Source organism: Ovis canadensis, chromosome 3 (assembly GCF_042477335.2).
Source record: "Ovis canadensis isolate MfBH-ARS-UI-01 breed Bighorn chromosome 3, ARS-UI_OviCan_v2, whole genome shotgun sequence".
In the NCBI taxonomy this organism is placed as follows: Eukaryota; Metazoa; Chordata; class Mammalia; order Artiodactyla; family Bovidae; genus Ovis; species Ovis canadensis.
The window spans coordinates 33,944,103-33,963,940 of record NC_091247.1 but is presented as its reverse complement, the minus strand read 5'-3'; the positions used below and the strand labels follow the sequence as shown (position 1 = coordinate 33,963,940).

The 19,838-nt window shown below is 53.9% G+C and overlaps 1 protein-coding gene across 1 annotated transcript; it reads right to left on the bottom strand.

Moving 5' to 3' along the window:
• Window positions 1-1,692: 1,692 nt before the first annotated feature.
• SLC35F6 (solute carrier family 35 member F6) lies at window positions 1,693-19,046 on the bottom strand. Its single transcript, XM_069580269.1, has 6 exons — window positions 18,816-19,046; window positions 8,769-8,841; window positions 7,518-7,689; window positions 6,848-7,060; window positions 6,051-6,161; window positions 1,693-4,166 (listed from the first exon to the last, which is right to left on the bottom strand). Exons 1-6 carry the CDS (start codon window positions 18,890-18,892, stop codon window positions 3,697-3,699), a joined length of 1,116 nt encoding a protein of 371 aa, XP_069436370.1. The 5' UTR covers window positions 18,893-19,046; the 3' UTR covers window positions 1,693-3,696.
• Between the last annotated feature and the right edge of the window lie 792 nt (window positions 19,047-19,838).

The window sequence follows — 19,838 nt, the reverse complement described above, 5'->3', positions numbered from 1 at the left end:
AGACAAGGGTTCCAAAGGAGCTGACAGCTCTGAGCGCTGAGCCGCTCTCCTTGGCCCCACTGCCCCCGCCCACCAAGGCCTTTCACTAGGAAACATTGTGCTGGGCTCCAACTCCTTCCTTACACACCTGTCTCTCTGGTTTTCTCTGACGGATCCAGTTCCTGGAGCATGTCAGTTCTCAATGAAAGTTTGAATTATGGGGTAGAAATCATATATATATATATATAAAGACAAGACAGATGTAGAAAACAAACTTATGGTTACTAGGGGGCAAAAGGAAGGCAGGGATAAATTGGGAGGTTGGGATTGACATATACACACTACCATATAAAATAGATAACTAATAAGGACCTACTATATAGCACAGTGAACTCTACTCAATACTCTGTAGTGACCTATAAGAAAAGGCCATTACAAAGGCCTTTTATCTGTCTATCTAAACAGGAGTGGATATATGTATAGCTGATTCACTTCGCTATACAGCAAAAACAAAACACTTTTTAAGGTTTTGGTTGCACTGTGCCATGCAGGATCTTAGTGCCCTGACCAGGGATTGAACCCATGCCTCCTGCAGTGGAAACATGGAGTCTTAACCACGGGACCACCAGAGAAGTCCCTAATACAACATTTTACATCAACTATACTCCAATAAAAATTCTTTAAAACATAAAAATTTTTTTTTTGACAGCTCTTACTGAAGAAGGGCGATCTATAAACTTTTATGGCTATTGGAGGAAACCCCTGATGACCTCAGATTTTCAAAGTATGTAGTCAACGTAAGGCCAGGTGGGCTCTTAACCAAGGGAAACATGAAAGAACAAAATCAATCGGCAAGCACATCAGGGAGGTGAACACACTTGTAGGCAGCCAAAGTCTGGAGAGGCAACATCACTTGTCTAAAGCCACAGTCAAAGAGGGGTGGGCTGCGGACACAGGTCTCTGACTCCCTTTCTGCTTCTCCCCCCCAGCACCACGTGGCCATTCGGTCCAATCCTCCTACTGTCCTCATCAGGGGACTCTGACCGCCTTGAGTGCCGTTTGATTGTTAAGAGACCTTTGGATGAGTGAAGGCAAACGCAACCGCCTGGCACGGTCCTAAGTCTCTCTTGTGGGCAGCGAGCCCGAGGGCTCCTCCAGGGCCTGGATGGCAGTCCTGGAAGATGCTCCAGCCCCACGGTTTTCCAGGACCACTATGAATGGGGCAGGACTGGTAAGTTCACAATGCAGATGGCCTGAGTAACACTGTATCTAAACTGATAAGTTTGTTATCAGTCAATCCTAATTTTGGGACCCAGGGCCCCCTTACCTTGCTCAGAGCAGTAGGCCACAGCTGCAGACGTCCCTCACAACCCTCGAGACTCAGTGGGAGAGTAGGGATCCTACCCTCTCCACCCCCATGACCAGAACGACACAGCACAGCCTCCCACACTCATCCTTTGAAGCCCCCCAGACACCAGGACAGAGAGGACACGCCTCCATTGTCCAGAGGGGTACTTAGGTTCAACATAAAAATTTCAGGAGGCATCCTGTTTTATCTTATAATCGACATGAGGTTTGCACTCTACTCCACAATAGTGTTACAAAAGATCCCCCCCTCCCCGCCCCCAAGCAAAGCCGATGAGCCAGGGCTCTGCTGGGACCTCAGCCACCCTGGTGGGTAGAGCAGCCTAACAGGACACTCCACTGTAAGCATTTACAGGTACCTTCCATTTATTATCTTAGGTTAATGCCCACAGCCATCCTGTGAGACATAGGCCTCCCCATTTTAGAGATGTGAAGACCTAAAGCAAGGTGCCTGCATGGATGGCAGGCCTGACTATGATTTCCCTCCCCATGCTCTGCTGCCCCTCACTCCACAACCCTTCAATGCTAAAATCCACTTGGTCCATGATTTGTTTTCTTTAGCCAGTCCTGGACTCTTAGCTCAGGCTCCCAGCCCTCCTCCGATGGGAGAATGGGATGGGAAAGGCCTGAGAACCAGCACATCTGTCTTTGCCAGTCCCTGGCTCTGTGCATTCTTGAGAAATCTTCCTCTCTGGGCTTCAACTTCTTCATGTGAACAATGGGGGTTGGGGCTGGATGATTTCTCTGGTGCATTAGAGTTTTTCCACTCTGGCATTCTAGACATCACCTCCAGAAATGTCCTAACCCTTGTGTTTCTTCCTTCTCACTAAAGAAAAAAGTCCGTATTGCCTATTTCCCTTTGTTTTTTAAAAATAAAACCCCTGAAACAACACTGTAAGCCCCCCAAGCAGCTATAGTCCCCACCTCCTCCCTCCTGTGATATACACCATGGCCCAGAGGAGCTCAGGGACCCCTGAGACTCAGAGCTGGGGGTACAGGGTTGGTGAGAACCTGCTGGATCCCCACAGCCCGAGGGCTTTGCTGGTCAGAGATTCCTTCCCCATGATCTATTTTAAGGAAGGCATTTGGTGTTTCATTTTCATGATAGAGCTGCTCAGGAGAGTGAACTGAGGCTCTAGAAACTACCACAGAGTGAGGACCACTGGAAAGAAGGGGTGCTCAGCTCCCTGGGGTCCCTGCTACCAGTTCCCTCTCTTCAGGGGTGGGTTACCTGGAGGACAAGAGCACAGGATGTACCCCCACCCAAAGATCCCAGAGACACTCGTATTGTAGGTGGGGCCACAGGTTTGGAATCAGGCAATCCGTACTTGGAATACTGGCTCCATGAGGACATCATCTGACCTTCTCTGGGCCATAGTTTTCTCATCCGCACCTGCCTGTGCAGACTGTTATGCACTAACATGCACCTGGGATAGCAGCATCACTCTGAACGGTAGACTCCCGGGAGACCCATCACCCTGGAGGGCTCTCCATGGAGTGGGGGTGCTGGGGGTGGAGCTGAGGCCCAAATGCCCTCGACACCCCAGCCTGCCGCCCGGTCATGTAGCTGCATGGCCAGAGCCCTGGGCAGGAGAGCCCTTTGGCCAAACAAAACTCTGGTACTCAGCTTCCTCAGCTTTAAAATGGAAGCTGAATGAATCAGAGTTTATAAAAACTTATCAAGGGCTGCCTGGAAACCCCCCGTAATCTCTCCAAGGTGGGGAGGCCCGGGGGTGTGACCGAGGAGGAGGAGCACCGTGGGCAGGAGGCATTTCCAATAAACGGGCTGTTCCTCCTTCCCCAGGTTGGTCCTACACCATGGACACCTTGTACAGAGCAGGATGCCAAGGCCCAGAAGAACCTGGTACAGGGCTGCGGAGCACACAGCATTTGCAGCAAGACCCCAGCTGAAACTTCAGTCTCCAGAGTTAGGGAATATCTTACAAGTTTTAGAAAACAGAGTGCTTAGTCCTGGTAGAATTTGCTCACTGACCTCTCTTCCTGGGAGAACCACATTTAGCTTATGACTTAAGAGGAAGCCCTAAGGCTGCTTCAATTCTATCCCATGATTTAGTTCTAGTATTCCAGGGGGTTTGGGGGTCTGGGGAAGCCTGGCAGGGGTTGGGCATGGCACTCAGGCCTCAGAGAGGGCTGGGTAACACCTCTCTGCACAGGCTGGTGACAAAGGAAGACCTGGATGTTGTGGCAGTGGCTGCCCTGGGTGGGGGTCAGTGGGGAGGGGGCGGGGTGATGCCTTGGGGACAAAGCACTTGAGGTTCACCAGCCCACGTGGCCTCAGCCTCAGGGGGGAACAAGGAGCATCCGGGTGGCGGCAGAGGCCCTGCAGGAGGCTCAGCTGGCATTGTTGATGGCAGTCCGAGAGCCCCCCAGGAGCCTCTCATGCTCACCCTCCTCGGCCGCGGCCCGGCCCCTGGACAGGCGGGCCAGCAGTGGGCGGTGCAGCCCATTGTAGAGGGCAGTGCCTGCCAGGAGGATGAGGAAGCCGAGGATCTGCAGCGGGTGGAAAGCCTCCCAGCCCAGCGCCAGGCTCAGCGCCCAGATGACAACGGTGCGCAGGCTGTCCAGCACCATGCGGGTGGTGGCACTCAGCTCCTTGGTGACACTGATGCCCGCGAAGTTGAAGAAGGCGATGCTGCTGATGTTGCCCAGCAGCGCCAGCGCGATGAGTGGCTGTCGGCCCACCTGGCAGAAGGCATCCAGCGCGTCCTCCAGGGTACCGCGAGGGTTTCCGGTGAAGGAGCCGGCGGGGATGTAGTACATGGGTACCAGCAGCAAGGAGAGGATCACGAAGCCAAAGAGGCCTGCGGGAGTGGAGGGAGCACATCAGGTTCTCTGCTGGGGCCCCGGTCCTGCCCTGCCGGGGCTCCGCTGACCTCTGGCCACCCCTGCCAAGCCGCCCTCAAACCAGCTCCTTCCTTTCAGGTCCTGGAGGCATCCTGCTCGTTAGAAACTCAAGACTGCCTACTGAACGGGCTCTGGCTGCCCCTTCTCCACTTTTAACCTGTGTTTCCTGACTGGACCAAGAACAGGAAATACACTTTATATTGTGACCAGTGCACAGTCGTGCACACTGCCACAAAACAGCTATCCTTACAACATACAATGCTGACGTTTTTTAAAATTCGGTTCTATTCACTGACAGAAGGATTGGCTGGCTCCAAGCACTACATTGCTCTCCCAAGTGTGGAGAAACGCAGCTAATTCAGTGCCATTGGTCTGTGACAAGGAGCTAGACTGGAATGTAAATTAAGGCGCTGCTTCACTCAGAAGTAGTTTCCCTGGTGTCTCAGCTGGTAAAGAATCCACCTGCAATGCAGGAGACCTGGGTTCAACACCTGGGTGGGGAAGATCCCTTGGAGGAGGAAATGGCTACCCACTCCAGTATTCTTGCCTGGAGAATCCTCATGGACAGAGGAGCCTGGCGGGCTACAGTCTGTGAGGTGGCAAAGAGTCTGACACAACTGAGCGACTAACGCTTTCACTTTCACTCTGAAAGTCGTGCTTTTTTGAAAAAAAATAAGTGGAAGCGATCAGTGTGCTTGATGACACAGTCGATTTAGGTGGTTCACATCTGTCATAAGCCCTCGGCTCACAGTACACCAGGCACAATCCCTGAGGAGACCAAGGTCACACCTTGATTGCATTGCTCTAATCCACCCTGTTAGTTTTATATTTTTAAAGCACTGATTTTGATTTACTTTCCTGCTCAAAAACCTTTGGTAGTTTTTCCCTGCCTGTCATTTAAGATCGAAATCTGCTTGCCTGATGTTCAAGGTTCTCTACAATGTGGCCCTGACATATTCAATCCCTGGTTATTTCCCCAACATCAAATGTGTACCCCTACCCAAACTATTCCTCACTGGTTTCCAAACTCATGTCCAGCTCCCCACATCTCCTCTGTGTCTGCAGTTCCCTCCTTCCCACTCTTGCCTGCTGAAACCTGCAGCTCGGATGCCACCTTCCCTGGGCCATGTCACTCAGATATGCTTGGCAAGTGAACTATCCCTTGAGTAACAGTGGACTGAATGCTCCTTTCTTGGTCAGTTCCAGGAAGTGGTCGGCTTCCCTAAAGTGTGGCTTGCATCTTATTCATCTTCATCTCTGTCCTCCTTTAGCTCCAGGCTGAGTGCACGGCACGTGTCAGAGTAGCTGAGCGCCGAAGAATTGATGCTTTTGAACTGTGGTGTTGGAGAAGACTCTTGAGAGTCCCTTGGACTGCAAGGAGATCCAACCAGTCCATTCTGAAGATCAGCCCTAGGACTTCTTTGGAAGGACTGCTGCTGAAGCTGAAACTCCAGTACTTTGGCCACCTCATGCGAAGAGTTGACTCATTGGAAAAGACTCTGATGCTGGGAAGGATTGGGGGCAGGAGGAGAAGGGGACGACAGAGGATGGGATGGCTGGATGGCATCACGGACTCGATGGACGTGAGTCTGAGTGAACTCCGGGAGTTGGTGATGGACAGGGAGGCCTGGCGTGCTGCGATTCATGGGGTCGCGAAGAGTCAGACATAACTGAGCGACTGAACTGAACTGAAGGTGGTGAAGGGAAGGGCGGGAGGTGGCAGGCTCACCCCTCCCAGAGGTCCCCAGCACCCACCAGGCCCTCACCAGGTCCTCCCCACGTGCCACCCTGCAGGGCTCGCCCCCGCCAGCGCCCTCCCGCCGGCCCGTGCTCACACGCACCCTCGGTGCCGACCGCCCGCAGCGGGTGCACGTTGTGCTTGTACACGAACTTCTCTTCCAGCACCATCTGGATGGAGACGATGATCTGGGCCATGATGATCAACAGGTCCCCTGCGGGGAAGAGAGGGGCCCAGGGTGAGGCCAGGGCTCGGGGAGACAGCTCCCTCAGGGACGGAACAGCCCCCCACGGCCCCTGACTCTGCAGGGCATCCCTGAGCCTGATCTCCTGGGACAGGAGACAGGGCAACAGGGACAGGCCAACAGGGCAGGCACTGTCACCGCCCCTCTCGGGTGAGGCTCCAGAAGGCCCGGGGGTCTGAGGGCTGCACAGCTCGGGTAAGTGGGTCTTTTGAGAAGCAATGGGGTTTGAAATGGACATTTCTGGCTTAATTCTGCCTCTGAGGGACCAGGGCGGCACTTCACAGTAAAACTGCTGCAGGCCTTCCTTTCCGGGACCGTAAGACTGACAGTGATGCCGAGCACAGTGCAGAGTGCCGACTGATCACTGGGTAAGTGCTCAGTAAACATTCATGTGTTTCCTCTCCTGGATTCTGTAGGTTGTGTGGCTGCGAGTAAATGTAGCCCTCTCCCTCTCCCTCTCCGATCTCCCCAATCCTTACCCACCCCTCTCATGCTGCTTGGCCCTGCTTGCTCCCGTCACCTCGAGAGCAGGTGCAGGTCAACAGCGGGTACCCCACACACCCTCCCCCGAGGCCTGGCAGGCAGCAGAGCCTATCAAATGCTTTTTCCCCTGACTCTGTGCGGGGCAACCCCTGGATGCCTGTCCCCGGCCATACCTGTGATCACTTCGCTGAGCTTGTGCTGGCTGTCGTGCTTGCTCAGGAGGTCGGCCAGGCCCACCACCACCAGCCCGGCAATGGTCGCAAGGATGCCCAGCCACTGGCTCAGCGCCAGCCTCCGTCCCAGGAAGGCCACCGAGAACAGGCCTGTGAAGATGATCACGGCTCCCCGCAGCATCTGGAAGCTGGAGGCACTGGTCATGTTCAGGGCTGGGAGAGGAGAGATGTGTGATGTGAGCTCCTGAGGGCCCGATTGCTCTGTTCACTGAGGTGTCCTCAAGGCTGAAGGCAGGCCTGACACGTGCTAAGTACTCAGTGAATGCTGGTGGTATGTGTGTGTGTAAAGAGGTGTGAGTGTGTGTAAAGGGGGAGCTGAAGGTGAGCTGTGTGTGTGTGTGAAGTGGGTGCTGAAGATGAGTTGATGAGGATGAGACAGACGATGAGATGGTTGGATGGCATCACTGACTCAATGGACACGAGTTTGAGAAAACTCCAGGACTTGGTGATGGACAGGGAGGTCTGGCATGCTGCAGTCCATGCAAAGAATCAGACACGACTGAGCTACTGAACTGAACTGAAGATGACCTGGGGGTGGAGGGAGGCTCTTTCACTAGCATCCCCCTGGGGCCACAGTTTGAGCCCTTGGCAGCCTGGCTTGGCGACTCACCCACATACATGATGCTGGTCCCTGTCATGTCGCAGAGGGCTGGGGGCAGGAAAAGGAGAGGGTTGAAGGGCTGTTGGAGATCTGCGCTGGTGTCTGAGTGCCGCGCAGCTCTGCACCGGAGTAGGTAGAAGGCGGCCAGGCAGGAGAACTCTCCCAGGAACATGCCCACTGCCTGCAGGGACAGAACCAGGCCAGTTCAGAGCTGGAAAGAGGTTCACCTGCAACTAATTTTTTCTTTTTCTTTTGGCCATGCCACACGGTTTTGGGTTTCCCTGGTGGCTCAGATGGTAAAGAATCTGACTGCAATGCAGGAGACCCAGGTTTGATCCCTGGGTTGGGAAGATCCCTTGGAGAATGGAATGGCTACCCACTCCAGTATTCTTGCCTGGAGAATTCCATGGACAGAAGAGCCTGGTGGGCTACAGTCCATGGGGTGGCAAAAAGTCAGACATGACTAAGCAACTAACAGTTTACACGGTTTTGGGATCTTAGTTCCCTGACCAGAGATCAAACCCATGCCTTCGGCAGTGAAAACACAGAGTCCTAACAATTGGACCACCAGGGAAGTCCCATAACAAAATTTTAAAAAAATCATCTTTCTTCAAGTAAGAGTTTACCTATAAACCCAACATGTAAAACAGATAAACGCAGAGCTCCTGTGTGGGAGCTGCCTCCTATGTCTACTCCTTAGCTCCTCAGACACCTCGATGGAAACCCTAAGGCTATAGAGCCTGGCCGAAAACCCACCAGTCTAGGCCACTTCCCGGTCAAGTTCCAGATGGAGAAACTGAGACCCTGAGAGGCTCAAGGATTTATTTAAGGTCACAGAGCAAGTTGCTGGCAGAACTGAGGCTGAAATTTATCTCACCCCCTTCCCAGTCCAGCAATAAGGTACCTTCCATTGATGGTGCCTGCCCTGTCCTAGTGGGTCTGGGCTCCCCATGGCTGGAGAGCAGGTTTTACTAGGTGTTGATTTTTCCAAATGGGTCCTGACTTTGTTGTGGTTCGGGCTGGCCTCATGGTGTCCAGGACATGACCACGCACCACGACTTGTACAGGCTTTCTACGGGGAACAGGGCCTTTGGCCCCTTCTAGGGACACCCCACACCTTGGCCTGTGTTCTGGGGAGGGAGACAGAGGAGTAGGGAGCAAGGGAGGACTCCACTCCTAGGACAGGAAACAGCAAGGCCTCACGGGGGGACCTGCCCTGAGCCCTGGGAGACAGAGCTGTGAGAGGAGAGGCACAGATACCTGGAGGAAGGGATGCTGAAAGCTGTGTTCCTGGCTTCCTCCACAGCCTGGGGCCACGAAGTTGTCCGCCCACCTGCAGCAGACAGAGAGAAGGTCAAACCCTGCAGTGCACGGGTTCTCCCACCTGGTCCCAGGCCTGCAGAGAGCTCATGCCTCCTGATGCCAAGAGGCCAGACTTAGGGGACTTGGCCCAGAGTGGGGTTCCCCTTGAAGGGGCTAGTCTTCACGGTAAGCAGTCTTCACTTGGGAATTGGGACAGAAAGTGGGGGCCTGGGTACCTTTAGCTGAAATCTCATGAACCACTAGCAGAAATTTAGCATTTCTTCAAATTATAAATATACTATTGCAGGACCTACAACTGTCACACATGGAAATCACAGCTATTCTCATTTTCACATTCAAGTCATTGTAGATACTGTGAGGTATCACTTACACTCATCACTAGTCAAAAATTACAGTAATTAGACCCACTGCTTGGAGAAGGCAATGGCACCCCACTCCAGTGTTCTTGCCTGGAGAATCCCAGGAATGGACGAGCCTGCTAGGCTGCCATCTATGGGGTCGCACAGAGTAGAACATGACTAAAGCGATTTAGCAGCAGCAGACCCACTGCTTCTAACTTCATGTGTTAAGAAGTGCATGCACATACCTGTTACTATATTACAAACTGGCTTTTTTAATGTCTGGATAATCTTATTTCAATGCAATTAGCTTTTTCTGTAATCCTTGGGGTTTTATTTGCACACTTCAAAACACTACTCTAGGCTTCACCAGACTATCAAAGGACCTGTGCTCAAAAAATGTAGAGTCCCTGGTCTGCAGGTCACATGGGCCCTGGGAAATGGCCACCCAACACAGACCGCCCGGTCACCTTCACATAACCTGAAGGGTCTGGCCGGGTTTTCTAGTAGTGGCTTAGAAGCAGGTGGCAAGGACACGGCGCTGTGGAGTGGCCTGCCAGCCAGTGCCCAGCAGATGGGCTGACTCTGGCATGTGGCCCCACCGAGTCCAGAACATGTCATGGCACAGTGCTCTGGGCAGATGCTACCAACCATTCCGCACTGACCAATGTCTGTCACCGAAGCTTTTGCCCCTGAATTTCACTTTCACTGGGCTGTGTTATATCCCTGGGATCGAATCTCTCCTTCATCTGAAAGCCCTTCATATATTTGGAGATGTTTCCACCTTCTGATCTTCCTGGTGGCTCAGACGGTAAAGTGTCTGAATGCAATGTGGGAGACCCGGGTTCGATTCCTGGGTTGGGAAGCTCCCCTGGAGAAGGAAATGGCAATCCATTCCAGCACTCTTGCCTGGAAAATCCCATGGACGGAGGAGCCTGATAGGCTATAGTCCTTGGGGTCACAAAGAGTTGGACATGACTAAGCAACTTCACTTTCACTTTCCACCTTTTGAATCTTCTGGTTAAGCAGCCCCAGCCCTTGGTAACCTTTCCTTCCCTGGCTGCTGACTTCTGGAAGTGCTCCAGTGGGCCCAAGCCCAGACCCAAGGCATATGATCTGGCCTGGATGGAGCTGGGCAACAGGGAGGCCCCTCCTACTTGTTGGACATCCTGGTTAGTTGACCTGGCTTGGACTGTATCTGCCATATCACACTGCTGACTGAGGTCAACACAGACCTAGGGCTACTTTCTGTAGGCCATTGACCTGCCCCAACCATAGCACCCCATGCATAGGCAGTGGCTATCTTTAAAGTATAAGGCTTAAGTGTGTGTGTGTGTGTTAGTCACTTCAATTGTGTCTGACTCTGCAACCCTATGGGCCATAGGGTCACCAGGCTCCTCTGTCCATGGGATTCTCCAGGCAAGAATACTGGAGTGGACTGCCACTTCCTACATGAGGGGATCTTCCTGACCTAGGGATCTAACCCACGTCTCTTGCATCTCCTGTGCTGGCAGGCAGGTTCTTTACCACTAGCACCACCTGGGACTTCTGAAATGTCTTTCCCCACAACATCTGTCAAGAGCAGCTACACCGTGATCCCGACCTGTCTTGCAGCTCCTCTCTGCACAAGCCTCAGCTCCCAGAGGGCAGGGAAGCCTTCTGCCTCCTGTGCCCGGAGCAGGGGCCACTCCACTTGCAGGTCTGGGTTTGACAAAGATCCTGAACCAGGGAGACCCGGGTTCGGTTCCTGGGTTGCGGAGATCCCCTAGAGAAGGAAATGGCAACCCACTCCTGTATTCTTGTCTGGAGAATCCCCATGGACAAGAGGAACCTGGCGGGCTATAGTCCATGGGGTCGTAAAGAGTCTGACACGGCTGAGCGAGGAACACACACAAGGCAGGGCTTCTCTGGGAGCTCTTTCCCACAGCCTGGGGCAAGGGCATGATGCCCAGATGCAGGCAGCAGGCAGGGCGGGCTGAGTGGTGATGGTAGCACGAAGCGGGAGGGAGAGACCACACCTACAAAGAAATCTGAACACATCCTAGGGCGAGTGAACAACACCGGGCTATGGCAGACTTATCTCAAGGTGAGAGACCCCATCCACTCCCAAAGATGTGAGGAGGGACGTCAGGAACAGTGCTTGCTTGGGAACAGTGGAGGTCAAAGGGGAGCTGATGGGCCCTTAAGGAGAAGTGCTGATGTGCCTGGTTGGGAATGCAGAGGAAATCTGGGTTGGGGGATCAGGATGTACCAGACCCAGTACCAAAGGGGCAAAGAAAGCCCCCACTTGGGACAGAAACTGCCTGTTCTCCAAGGGGTCTCATTTCTGCCTGATCTGCAGTAGATTCTGACTCGGGGATCCCTCCCCGAGCAGGACAGGACCCGGAACGTGGGCCAGCCACCACCTGCATGGCCTAGCCAGGTAGCCCACTCTCCAGCCAGACTCACTGTCACAGACAGAGCCCTGGCGGAGGGCCTGGGTGAGGCAGCTGAGCGAAACAGAGAGAAGCAGGGAGAGCGAAGAGGTCAAGCTTTACCAAGGGCACAGAGACAATGGCCCTGGAGTGAGGGAGCAGGTCAGAGAGAGAGTTCCCAGGGCTCCTCCAGGAGGAACAGGAGAGGTCTTGCCAAGTTCACGGTCAACCAGAAGCCTAGGACAAGGGCTGGTATGAAAGCCCCTTCTCCCTCCTGGGGCCACACCCAGAGCACAGACTGGCAGGCTCAAGAAGACCCCGATCTGGCGGTGGGGCCACCTCCTGGAACTCCCGCTGGGCTACTGCCTGTGCACCTGACAGTCACAACTCATATCTGTGACTTTCTGGTCCCACAGTCACTGTCACTAGAGAGGATGTGAGCTCAGCATCCAGTAACTTCCACAGCTTTCTTTGCTCCTAGAATCTTATTATACACAAGTTTAAACTGTTTGGGTTGCATGAATGGACTTCTAGACACCACTAGACAAATAGCCAGGTGGTGACTACAGTCCAAATGCACAGTGCTAATTTGCCACCTGGTCTGAGTCGCCCCCTGCTGGTGGGACCAGCCAGGCCTGCCCTTCCCTAGGGATGGGCACCTCGAGGAGCGCTGGAAGGCTGGTGCTAAGCCTCCTTCCCTCCCCTGGTGCTGTCTCCTTTCTCCAAGGGTTGGGTCTGAAGATCATGGCATCTGGTCCCATCACTTCATGGGAATAGATGGGGAAACAGTAGAAACAGTGTCAGACTTTATTTTGGGGGGCTCCAAAATCAGTGCAGATGGTGATTGCAGCCATGAAATTAAAAGATGCTTACTCCTTGGAAGAAAAGTTATGACCAACCTAGATAGTATATTCAAAAGCAGAGACATTACTTTGCCGACTAAGGTCCGTCTAGTCAAGGCTATGGTTTTTCCTGTGGTCATGTATGGATGTGAGAGTTGGACTATGAAGAAGGCTGAGCGCCGAAGAATTGATGCTTTTGAACTGTGGTGTTGGAGAAGACTCTTGAGAGTCCCTTGGACTGCAAGGAGATCCAACCAGTCCATTCTGAAGGAGATCAACCCTGGGATTTCTTTGGAAGGAATGATGCTAAAGCTGAAGCTCCAGTACTTTGGCCACCTCGTGCGAAGAGCTGACTCATTGGAAAAGACTCTGATGCTGGGAGGGATTGGGGGCAGGAGGAGAAGGGGACGACCGAGGATGACATGGCTGGATGGCATCACGGACTCGATGGACGTGAGTCTGAGTGAACTCTGGGAGACGGTGATGGACAGGGAGGTCTGGCGTGCTGAGATTCATGGGGTCACAAAGAGTCGGACATGACTGAGCGACTGAACTGAACTGAACAGGCTGGACTGGGCAGGTTCCCAGCAGGGGAAATGGAATCTTTTTGTATCTGAGGGACTGGGGCAGGCTTACAGCCCCAGGGATTAGGTGTTAGGACATGCTGCCCCACCCGGCCTCTTGGGGCCAGGGAGGAGTTCAGGCCTGCAGTCACTTTGGGAAGGAGTCAGGCTTCCCAACTTGGCCCTGGGAAAGGTTTGGCTCACTGCGCAGTCACAGAAGCCCTCAGGTAGCACAGAACAATGGCCAAAACCAGCCCTAGCTCATCTGGGGGTGACATCAGTGACTCTCCAATGGGATAGCCCTTGTCTCCTTGAAAAACACTTCCCTAACGTGTATTTATAAATGCACAGTTCACTGTGTACTGACTCTGTACCAGACCTGTACTTCTCCTTGAACTGGCTAAGCACTTCACGTGGGCTGTGTGGTTTAAGTCTCACAACAAGGACCCTCATTTTAGAGACGGGGACTTTAGGCCTTGGGCGGGAGAGAGCCGTTTCAGCCTCATACAGTTAATGGGTGGATCTAGGCCCAAACCCACCTGCTTGAACTTATTTTCAGAAAGGGTAGCAGGATATATGGAAAGGTCAGACTTCAGATTTTTGAATGTTACAGGTTGGATGAATTATAGATTTCTCACCTATAAAATGGGGATAATGATGCCAACACTGATGAACTCGCAAAAGTAATAAATAAGACATAAAAGACCTGGCAGATGGCAGGGAGTCAATAAAAGTTCTTTTCTGTCTCTTCTCCCTCTTTCTCCTCTGCTGTTGTAATGCCAAAGAAGATGAAGCTTAACAGTTCTATGAAGACCTACAGGACCTTTTAGAACTAACACCAAAAAAGAAAAAAAAAGATGTCTTTGTCATCACAGGGGACTGGAATACAGAAGGAGGAAGTCAGGAGATATCTGGACTAACAGGCAAGTTTGGCCTTGGAATACAAAATGAAGCAGGACAAAGGCTAAGAGTTTTGCCAAGAGAATGCACTGGTCATAGCAAACACCCTTTTCCAACCATACAAGAGACAGCTCTACACATAGACATCACTATATGATTAATACTGAAATCAGATTGATTATATTCTTTGTAGCCGAAGATGGAGAAGCTCTATACTGTCAGCAAAAACAAGACAGGGAGCTGACGGTGGCTCAGATCACGAACTCCTTTTTGCAAAATTTTCCTCTGGGCCGGGTGGGTGTGGCCCCAGCTCCGCTCCACCTGAAGGCTTCCAGGGAGTGTCCCTCCTCTGCGACCCATCCTGCAGGACAGCTGGAGGGCCACAGAGAGCCGAAAGAGGACAAACTCGGCCATCATCCCGAGAAGCTCCTAGTTTCACAGATGAGAAACCCAGGGGCCAGAGAGGGCTTGGGCACACAGGGAAGTTATAGTGCCCATGAGCCTCCACCCTCTGCTCTGTGCTCCTTCCTCAACACCGAGCACCTTCTTCCTCCTAATCTTTCCCACTTCCCTGGCTGAGGTGGGGCAAAGGTCAGCCCTGCAGGTGGGCCCTCCACTCTCTGGACACTCTTTTCTGGGGATAGCCATGGTCCCTAGGGCAGGAGGCCTGTGGGGACCCAGGAGGCTCAGGCTGAGGCCACATGAGGAAGTGCCTCCCACTGGCAGAAGCGGGTTTCCTTGAGTTCCCTGGGCCTCAGAGGGCTGTGGGGTGGGCTCGCCTTCCTGGGGGATGAGTCATGCTGGCGTGGCTTGGTCCAGTCGAAACTCTAAGCTCAGCATTCCCGGGGGTGGGGTGGGGGGTGGGGTGTGTGTGTGTGTGTGTGTGTGTGTGTGTGTGTGTGTCTGCGTGGGGCTGGGGGTTGCGGTCAGAGGCTGAGGAAGTGGCTGCTGTGGCTTCCTCGGATCCATCAGTTGTGTGTCCCCTTCCCGCAGAATCCACGCCATTTCTGCTCACATCCTGGTGAGTCAGCCTCTTTCTCCTGCTCCGGACCTTAAGAGCCCCAGGGCTTCTCCACCCTCTGGGATGTCATAGCAGGTGGCTCACGTGGTAAGAAATGATGACAGCCCTTCCTTCTCTTAAGGATAAGAAGACTCTCCTCAGGAGCTCTTACAGCATGTGTAAGAGGTGGGGCAGGGATTCTGTACCCATTTTATAGATGAAACCGAAGTTTGGAGAGGCCCAGTGACTCATCTAATTCCACAGCTGCCAAACCACATGCTCTCTCCTCTCCTACACTGCCCTCCCCACTGCAGGCTTTCTCCAGATTTCAGGCTTTCTACAGCCAGCATTAACCCCTTGGAAGCAATTATCCTGTGCTGCTCACAGGGCTGGGGGGTGGGGCAGCTGCCAAGGCGAGAAAGTCAGAGCGCAAACAGAAAGGAGATTGATAGCCCTTCCCCAACTGAGGCCCATGATCCCAGGCCCCCTGCTCCCTCCCTACAGGGTCCCAGGACCCAGCAGGTCTGGCGGCTGGAGAACACGGCCCCATGGGCCCTTCATGGCGGGGGCGGGGGGGGGGGGGGGCTTCACAGTAGTTTAGGAAGGGAGCTGAGCCTTCCTGAGTGAGCATCTACTTGACCCTGGCTCTTTACGTGCAGAACCCCAGGTGGATTCAGGAGGATGCGGTTCCAAAAGGCGCACTGGTTCAGGCAGACAGCTCCACACAGTGCCAGGGGAGGCCGAAATGTCTGTTCTCTAGGAGGCGCACCAGCAGAAGGGCTGGTAGTGGGGGGAAGTAGCCACAGAAAGGAGAAGGGAGGGGACCTCTGCCCACACCCAAGGGCCTGCCTGATCCATGACTTTCCCTTCTGCACGCAGGTGACCCCCAGCCCAGCCCAGGAAGGCTGACTCCTTGCAGGGCACCCAACCCTCCCGAGTGGGGCAGTGACCTCCTCCAGCCGACAGCTGACCAATGGTCGCAGTAGAGCAGTAGCCTATTTCCTCATCCGCTGTCTCAGTCCTCCCAAGAAGCCAAGGAGGGAAACATCACGCTCACTCGACAGCCCAGACACTGCAAAAGGCTACTAGAGACTCTAAACCTGAGCCCTGAGTGAGCGCTGGGACAGAGGCTTCAGATGCTTGCCACCCGGCCCCAGAGCGAAGGCACTCCAGTGGCAGGGAGGGGAGATGCCCCTGATAGGGTTACAGCGTCCATAGGCACATGCTTGTCTGTTTTTGTCCAGGGAGGTGTAAGAGGAAGCCCCAAGGAAGAGGAAGTTTGAGGGACTGGACCAAAATGCTGAGACCTAGGTTCTAGACACCAAGCAGCTGAATCACAGACACAAAAACTTTTCTTGGGAACTTGCCTGTAAATTGTGGGGATTAGAATGGATAACTTCTATGTTTCTAACAACTCTAAATGTCCCTGAGAATGACTAGAGAAGTCCCCAGCTTCATTCATATTGGAGATTAAGAGTATGGATTCTAGAACCAGACTACCTAGGCTCAAATACAAACTCTGCCACTTCATAGCTCAGTTGAACTTGGGCAAGCCAGTTCCTCTTTCCAGAATCTCACTTTCCTTATCTAGGGCCAAGATATGTATCTACCTCATAGGGTGATTACGAGAATTCATTAACTCATGAAAGGTGGCTGGGGCAGGACCTGGTACATGCTATTCTCTGTCTGGGTATTAGCTAGTTAGCACTTACTTGCTGTGGTCACATTTCCGTCTGTCTGTCCCTGCTGGAAACTGGAGGTCAGAGTGTGATTTCAAATCGATAACCCCATCAGGATGTACACCACTGCTTTCCCATGTTCTTTCTCTGAGAGCATTCTTCTTATAGTCTGGCCTCAGAACGCTGCTGAGGGTCCAATACTAGGGCCTGTCACAGGTAGGGAGGCTCCTGAAAAGCCCCACATCAGGTCACAGGCAAAGGCTGGGTCCCCACCTGGAAGCCTCTTTCTGGCCTCTCAGGTAGCCACCAGGGGCAAAGCCTCCTGGGGCTGAGGATCCTCTGGTTTCTCACCAGACTGGTTTGGACCTCTTTAAGGAAGGAGCTGAGTCAGCACAGGTAACCTCAGTAGTAACTCAGCTCTCCTTGGGGACAGTGGCCACGGCCGATCACAGCCACCCTGTAAGCACCAGACTGAGGGCTTGGCTTGTGGGACTGATGGACAGTGACTTGTTCTGCAGCCTTCAGATCCCAACAGAGATGGAAGACGTCAGGTGGAGTTTCCTCTACAGCTAAGCGTTCTGCAAGAGGAGCACCCTTCAGGAGGCCTCAGGGCCCAGGAGCCCAGCATAAGACACAGACATGGCTGGCCAGAGCCCAGTGGGAGAGACAGGTGGGGCCCACTCAGAGGTCCACTTTCCTGCGGAGAAGGGAGGACACTGTGCTTGTCAAGCATGTACACATCTCATCCACTGCAGATTCTAAGCATCTCAAAGGCCAGGACCTTCTCTTGGTCACTCTGTCTTCTTCCCTGAGTCTAGGCAGTGGCTCCCATACTGTAAGTACCTTATACATGTCTGAAGAATTGAACAGAAGACCTCTCTCCCAGACCTCTCTTCTGGGGCATTTCTCACATCACTGATGGAGTGTGCTGGGGAAAAAACACTCTAGAAAATGAGTAAGATACAACCATCCCCACCACCCCACGGGCCTGACTGGGGTGACTGGGGTGACTCCCCTTTGCTTCGAGCCTGGCAAGACCCAGGTGGAAGTGAGGTCTGACTGGGAGAGGGTCGCTGTCTACTGTCCTCCACATGCACCTTGGAATTGGCTCAGAGAAAGGCTGGGCTCTGGGTATTGGGGCTCTTGGTGGGCAGAGAGGCAGGAAGGCCCGATGCCGAGCTAGGGACAGAGAAAGAGCCAAAGGGCCATCAAGAGAAGGGGCTGCCTCTTGGGGCCTCCTGCTTGTTACAAATAGGAGACTGTGCTCGGTCCCTCAGCCTCATGACAGCCCCAGGTCATCAACCCACAACCTTCTGAGGACTGTCCTTATGGGCCCATGAGCACCACGCCCTCTGACATCAGAGCAGAACCCCCCGCCACCGCCCCCATCCTGACTCCACCGCCCGCCACCCTGTCTGGGTTAACAACACTCCTGTTCTCCCAGGCAGAAGCCCAGGAGTGACTATTTGATCCTGTGGGTCAGGCCTTGTGGTTTCACTTTGCTCCTGGTCTCTCCCACCTGGCCCTTCCCTTCCCACCTCATCTCCACCTCCAAGGTCCCCTCATCTGCTCTGCAGCAGCCCTGCAGTGGCTTTCCCTCCAGCAAATTACTTTTCACCTTGACCACCAGGTTCACTGAATCACTTTCTCAAAAGCCTCTCTTTGATTGTGGGATAAAATCTAGCCTGGGCATTTGAAGCGAGTTACAATCCCCTTAGATCTTGCCCCTCCTGCCTCGAGGTTCCACCACAGCAGAAATTCCAGCCAAGCTTCAAGGTCCAGTTGAAACCAGTTCTCCAGGAGGGGCCCATGGAACACCCCCTACTCTGTCATCACAGCCCTCCATGCTCACGGGTCACTCGGCTAACGTGGCATCTATCGTAGCCCTCCCCGGCCGACAGCTCCTGGAGGGCCGCGCCCCTGATGCCACCTTGGAAGGGGCAGCAGGGAAGAATGCCCTCCTATTAAAAATGTTGAGTTGGAAAGTGACTGGTTGGGATTAAAGCGGGGGCTCGGCTCTCCAGCCAGGACACTGCTTGCTCCTCCTCGCATTCCCTGGTGCCTTGCACCTCTTGGGTGGTCCATGAACTGCGTGAACCGACCAGAGAAACTGAGCTGGCTGGTGAGGCCAGGAAATGACAGCCGCGAAGGGGGAGGGTGCAGGAGGAGGGCGGGGGTCGCCAGCGCCCCTGCGGGCGGCTGCAGACCCTACCGAGCCCCAACCCCTCCCGGCCAGGCCCGGACTCACTTTGCCGAGAGCGTGTTGATGGAGCCGGTGACGAGCATGAGCCCGGCCAGGAACAGCTGGTACTTGGTCCAGGCCATGGCGGCGGATGCGGGGAGCGCGATACTAGAGGGACCCCCGCCCCCGCAATCTCCGCGCTCGCTGGAGATGGTAGCTCGCTACCCGGTCACCCGGGGATCTCGGGCGCGAGCGCTTCCGGGCCGGGAGTCACGTGATTCGAAAAGGCCCCGCCCCGCGCCGGCTCGCTCCGCCCCCAGGGAGGGCTCGGGGCCCAGGCGTCTACGCCCGTGATCTCGGTGCGGGTGCTCTCCCGGACGGGATTTGCTAGCGCTGGTCCCGGCAGAGTGACTGGCAAGTCACGGCCCCAGGTGCAAAAGAGGCCCCTCTGCAAAAGAGGCTGATGGGACAATGCAACGACATTGCATCCGTGGATGTTAGAGCGCTCTGTAAACCCTTGAGAAAAATGGAGCTGAACAATGTCAGAGGCAAACCACAAAGTAGAAACGCCCCGCGTGGGAATCTCGTCTCTGCAGGGTACCCAGGGAACTCCCAGGAGGCCTGAGACTAGTGCCTAGAGATCCCAACCCGTGGTGTGGCTCACATCTTCCAGAAAAGTGGTGTAAGAGTAGTTCCTGCTCCCTGGGAGACCATTTTGTAACAAAGGAAGCTAAATTGAAAGAAGCCAAGTGGTTCGCTTTTGATCACACTACCGAGAAATGGAGGGGGGGGTTGCACGCAGATTCTTCAGTGTCCCCCAGATCTGTGCCTGCTGCTAAGCTCTTCCACCAGTCTCAATCCACTGCTCCTCCCTGGATTCCTGGGATCCTGCTCAGGGGTTTATGTGCAAAGGCGTCCCAGCTTTTGAAGTCCTACTCCTGGTTCTCAGCTCCCAGCCCCACTCTGTCCTCACCTCTTGGTCTCTGTCTGTAGCCCATGCTCGTGTCATACCACAGGCTGGAGCTCAAGGCCTTGGAGGACCTGTTTCAGACCCAGTGAGCACATTGCCTCATCACTGCAGATCTTGTT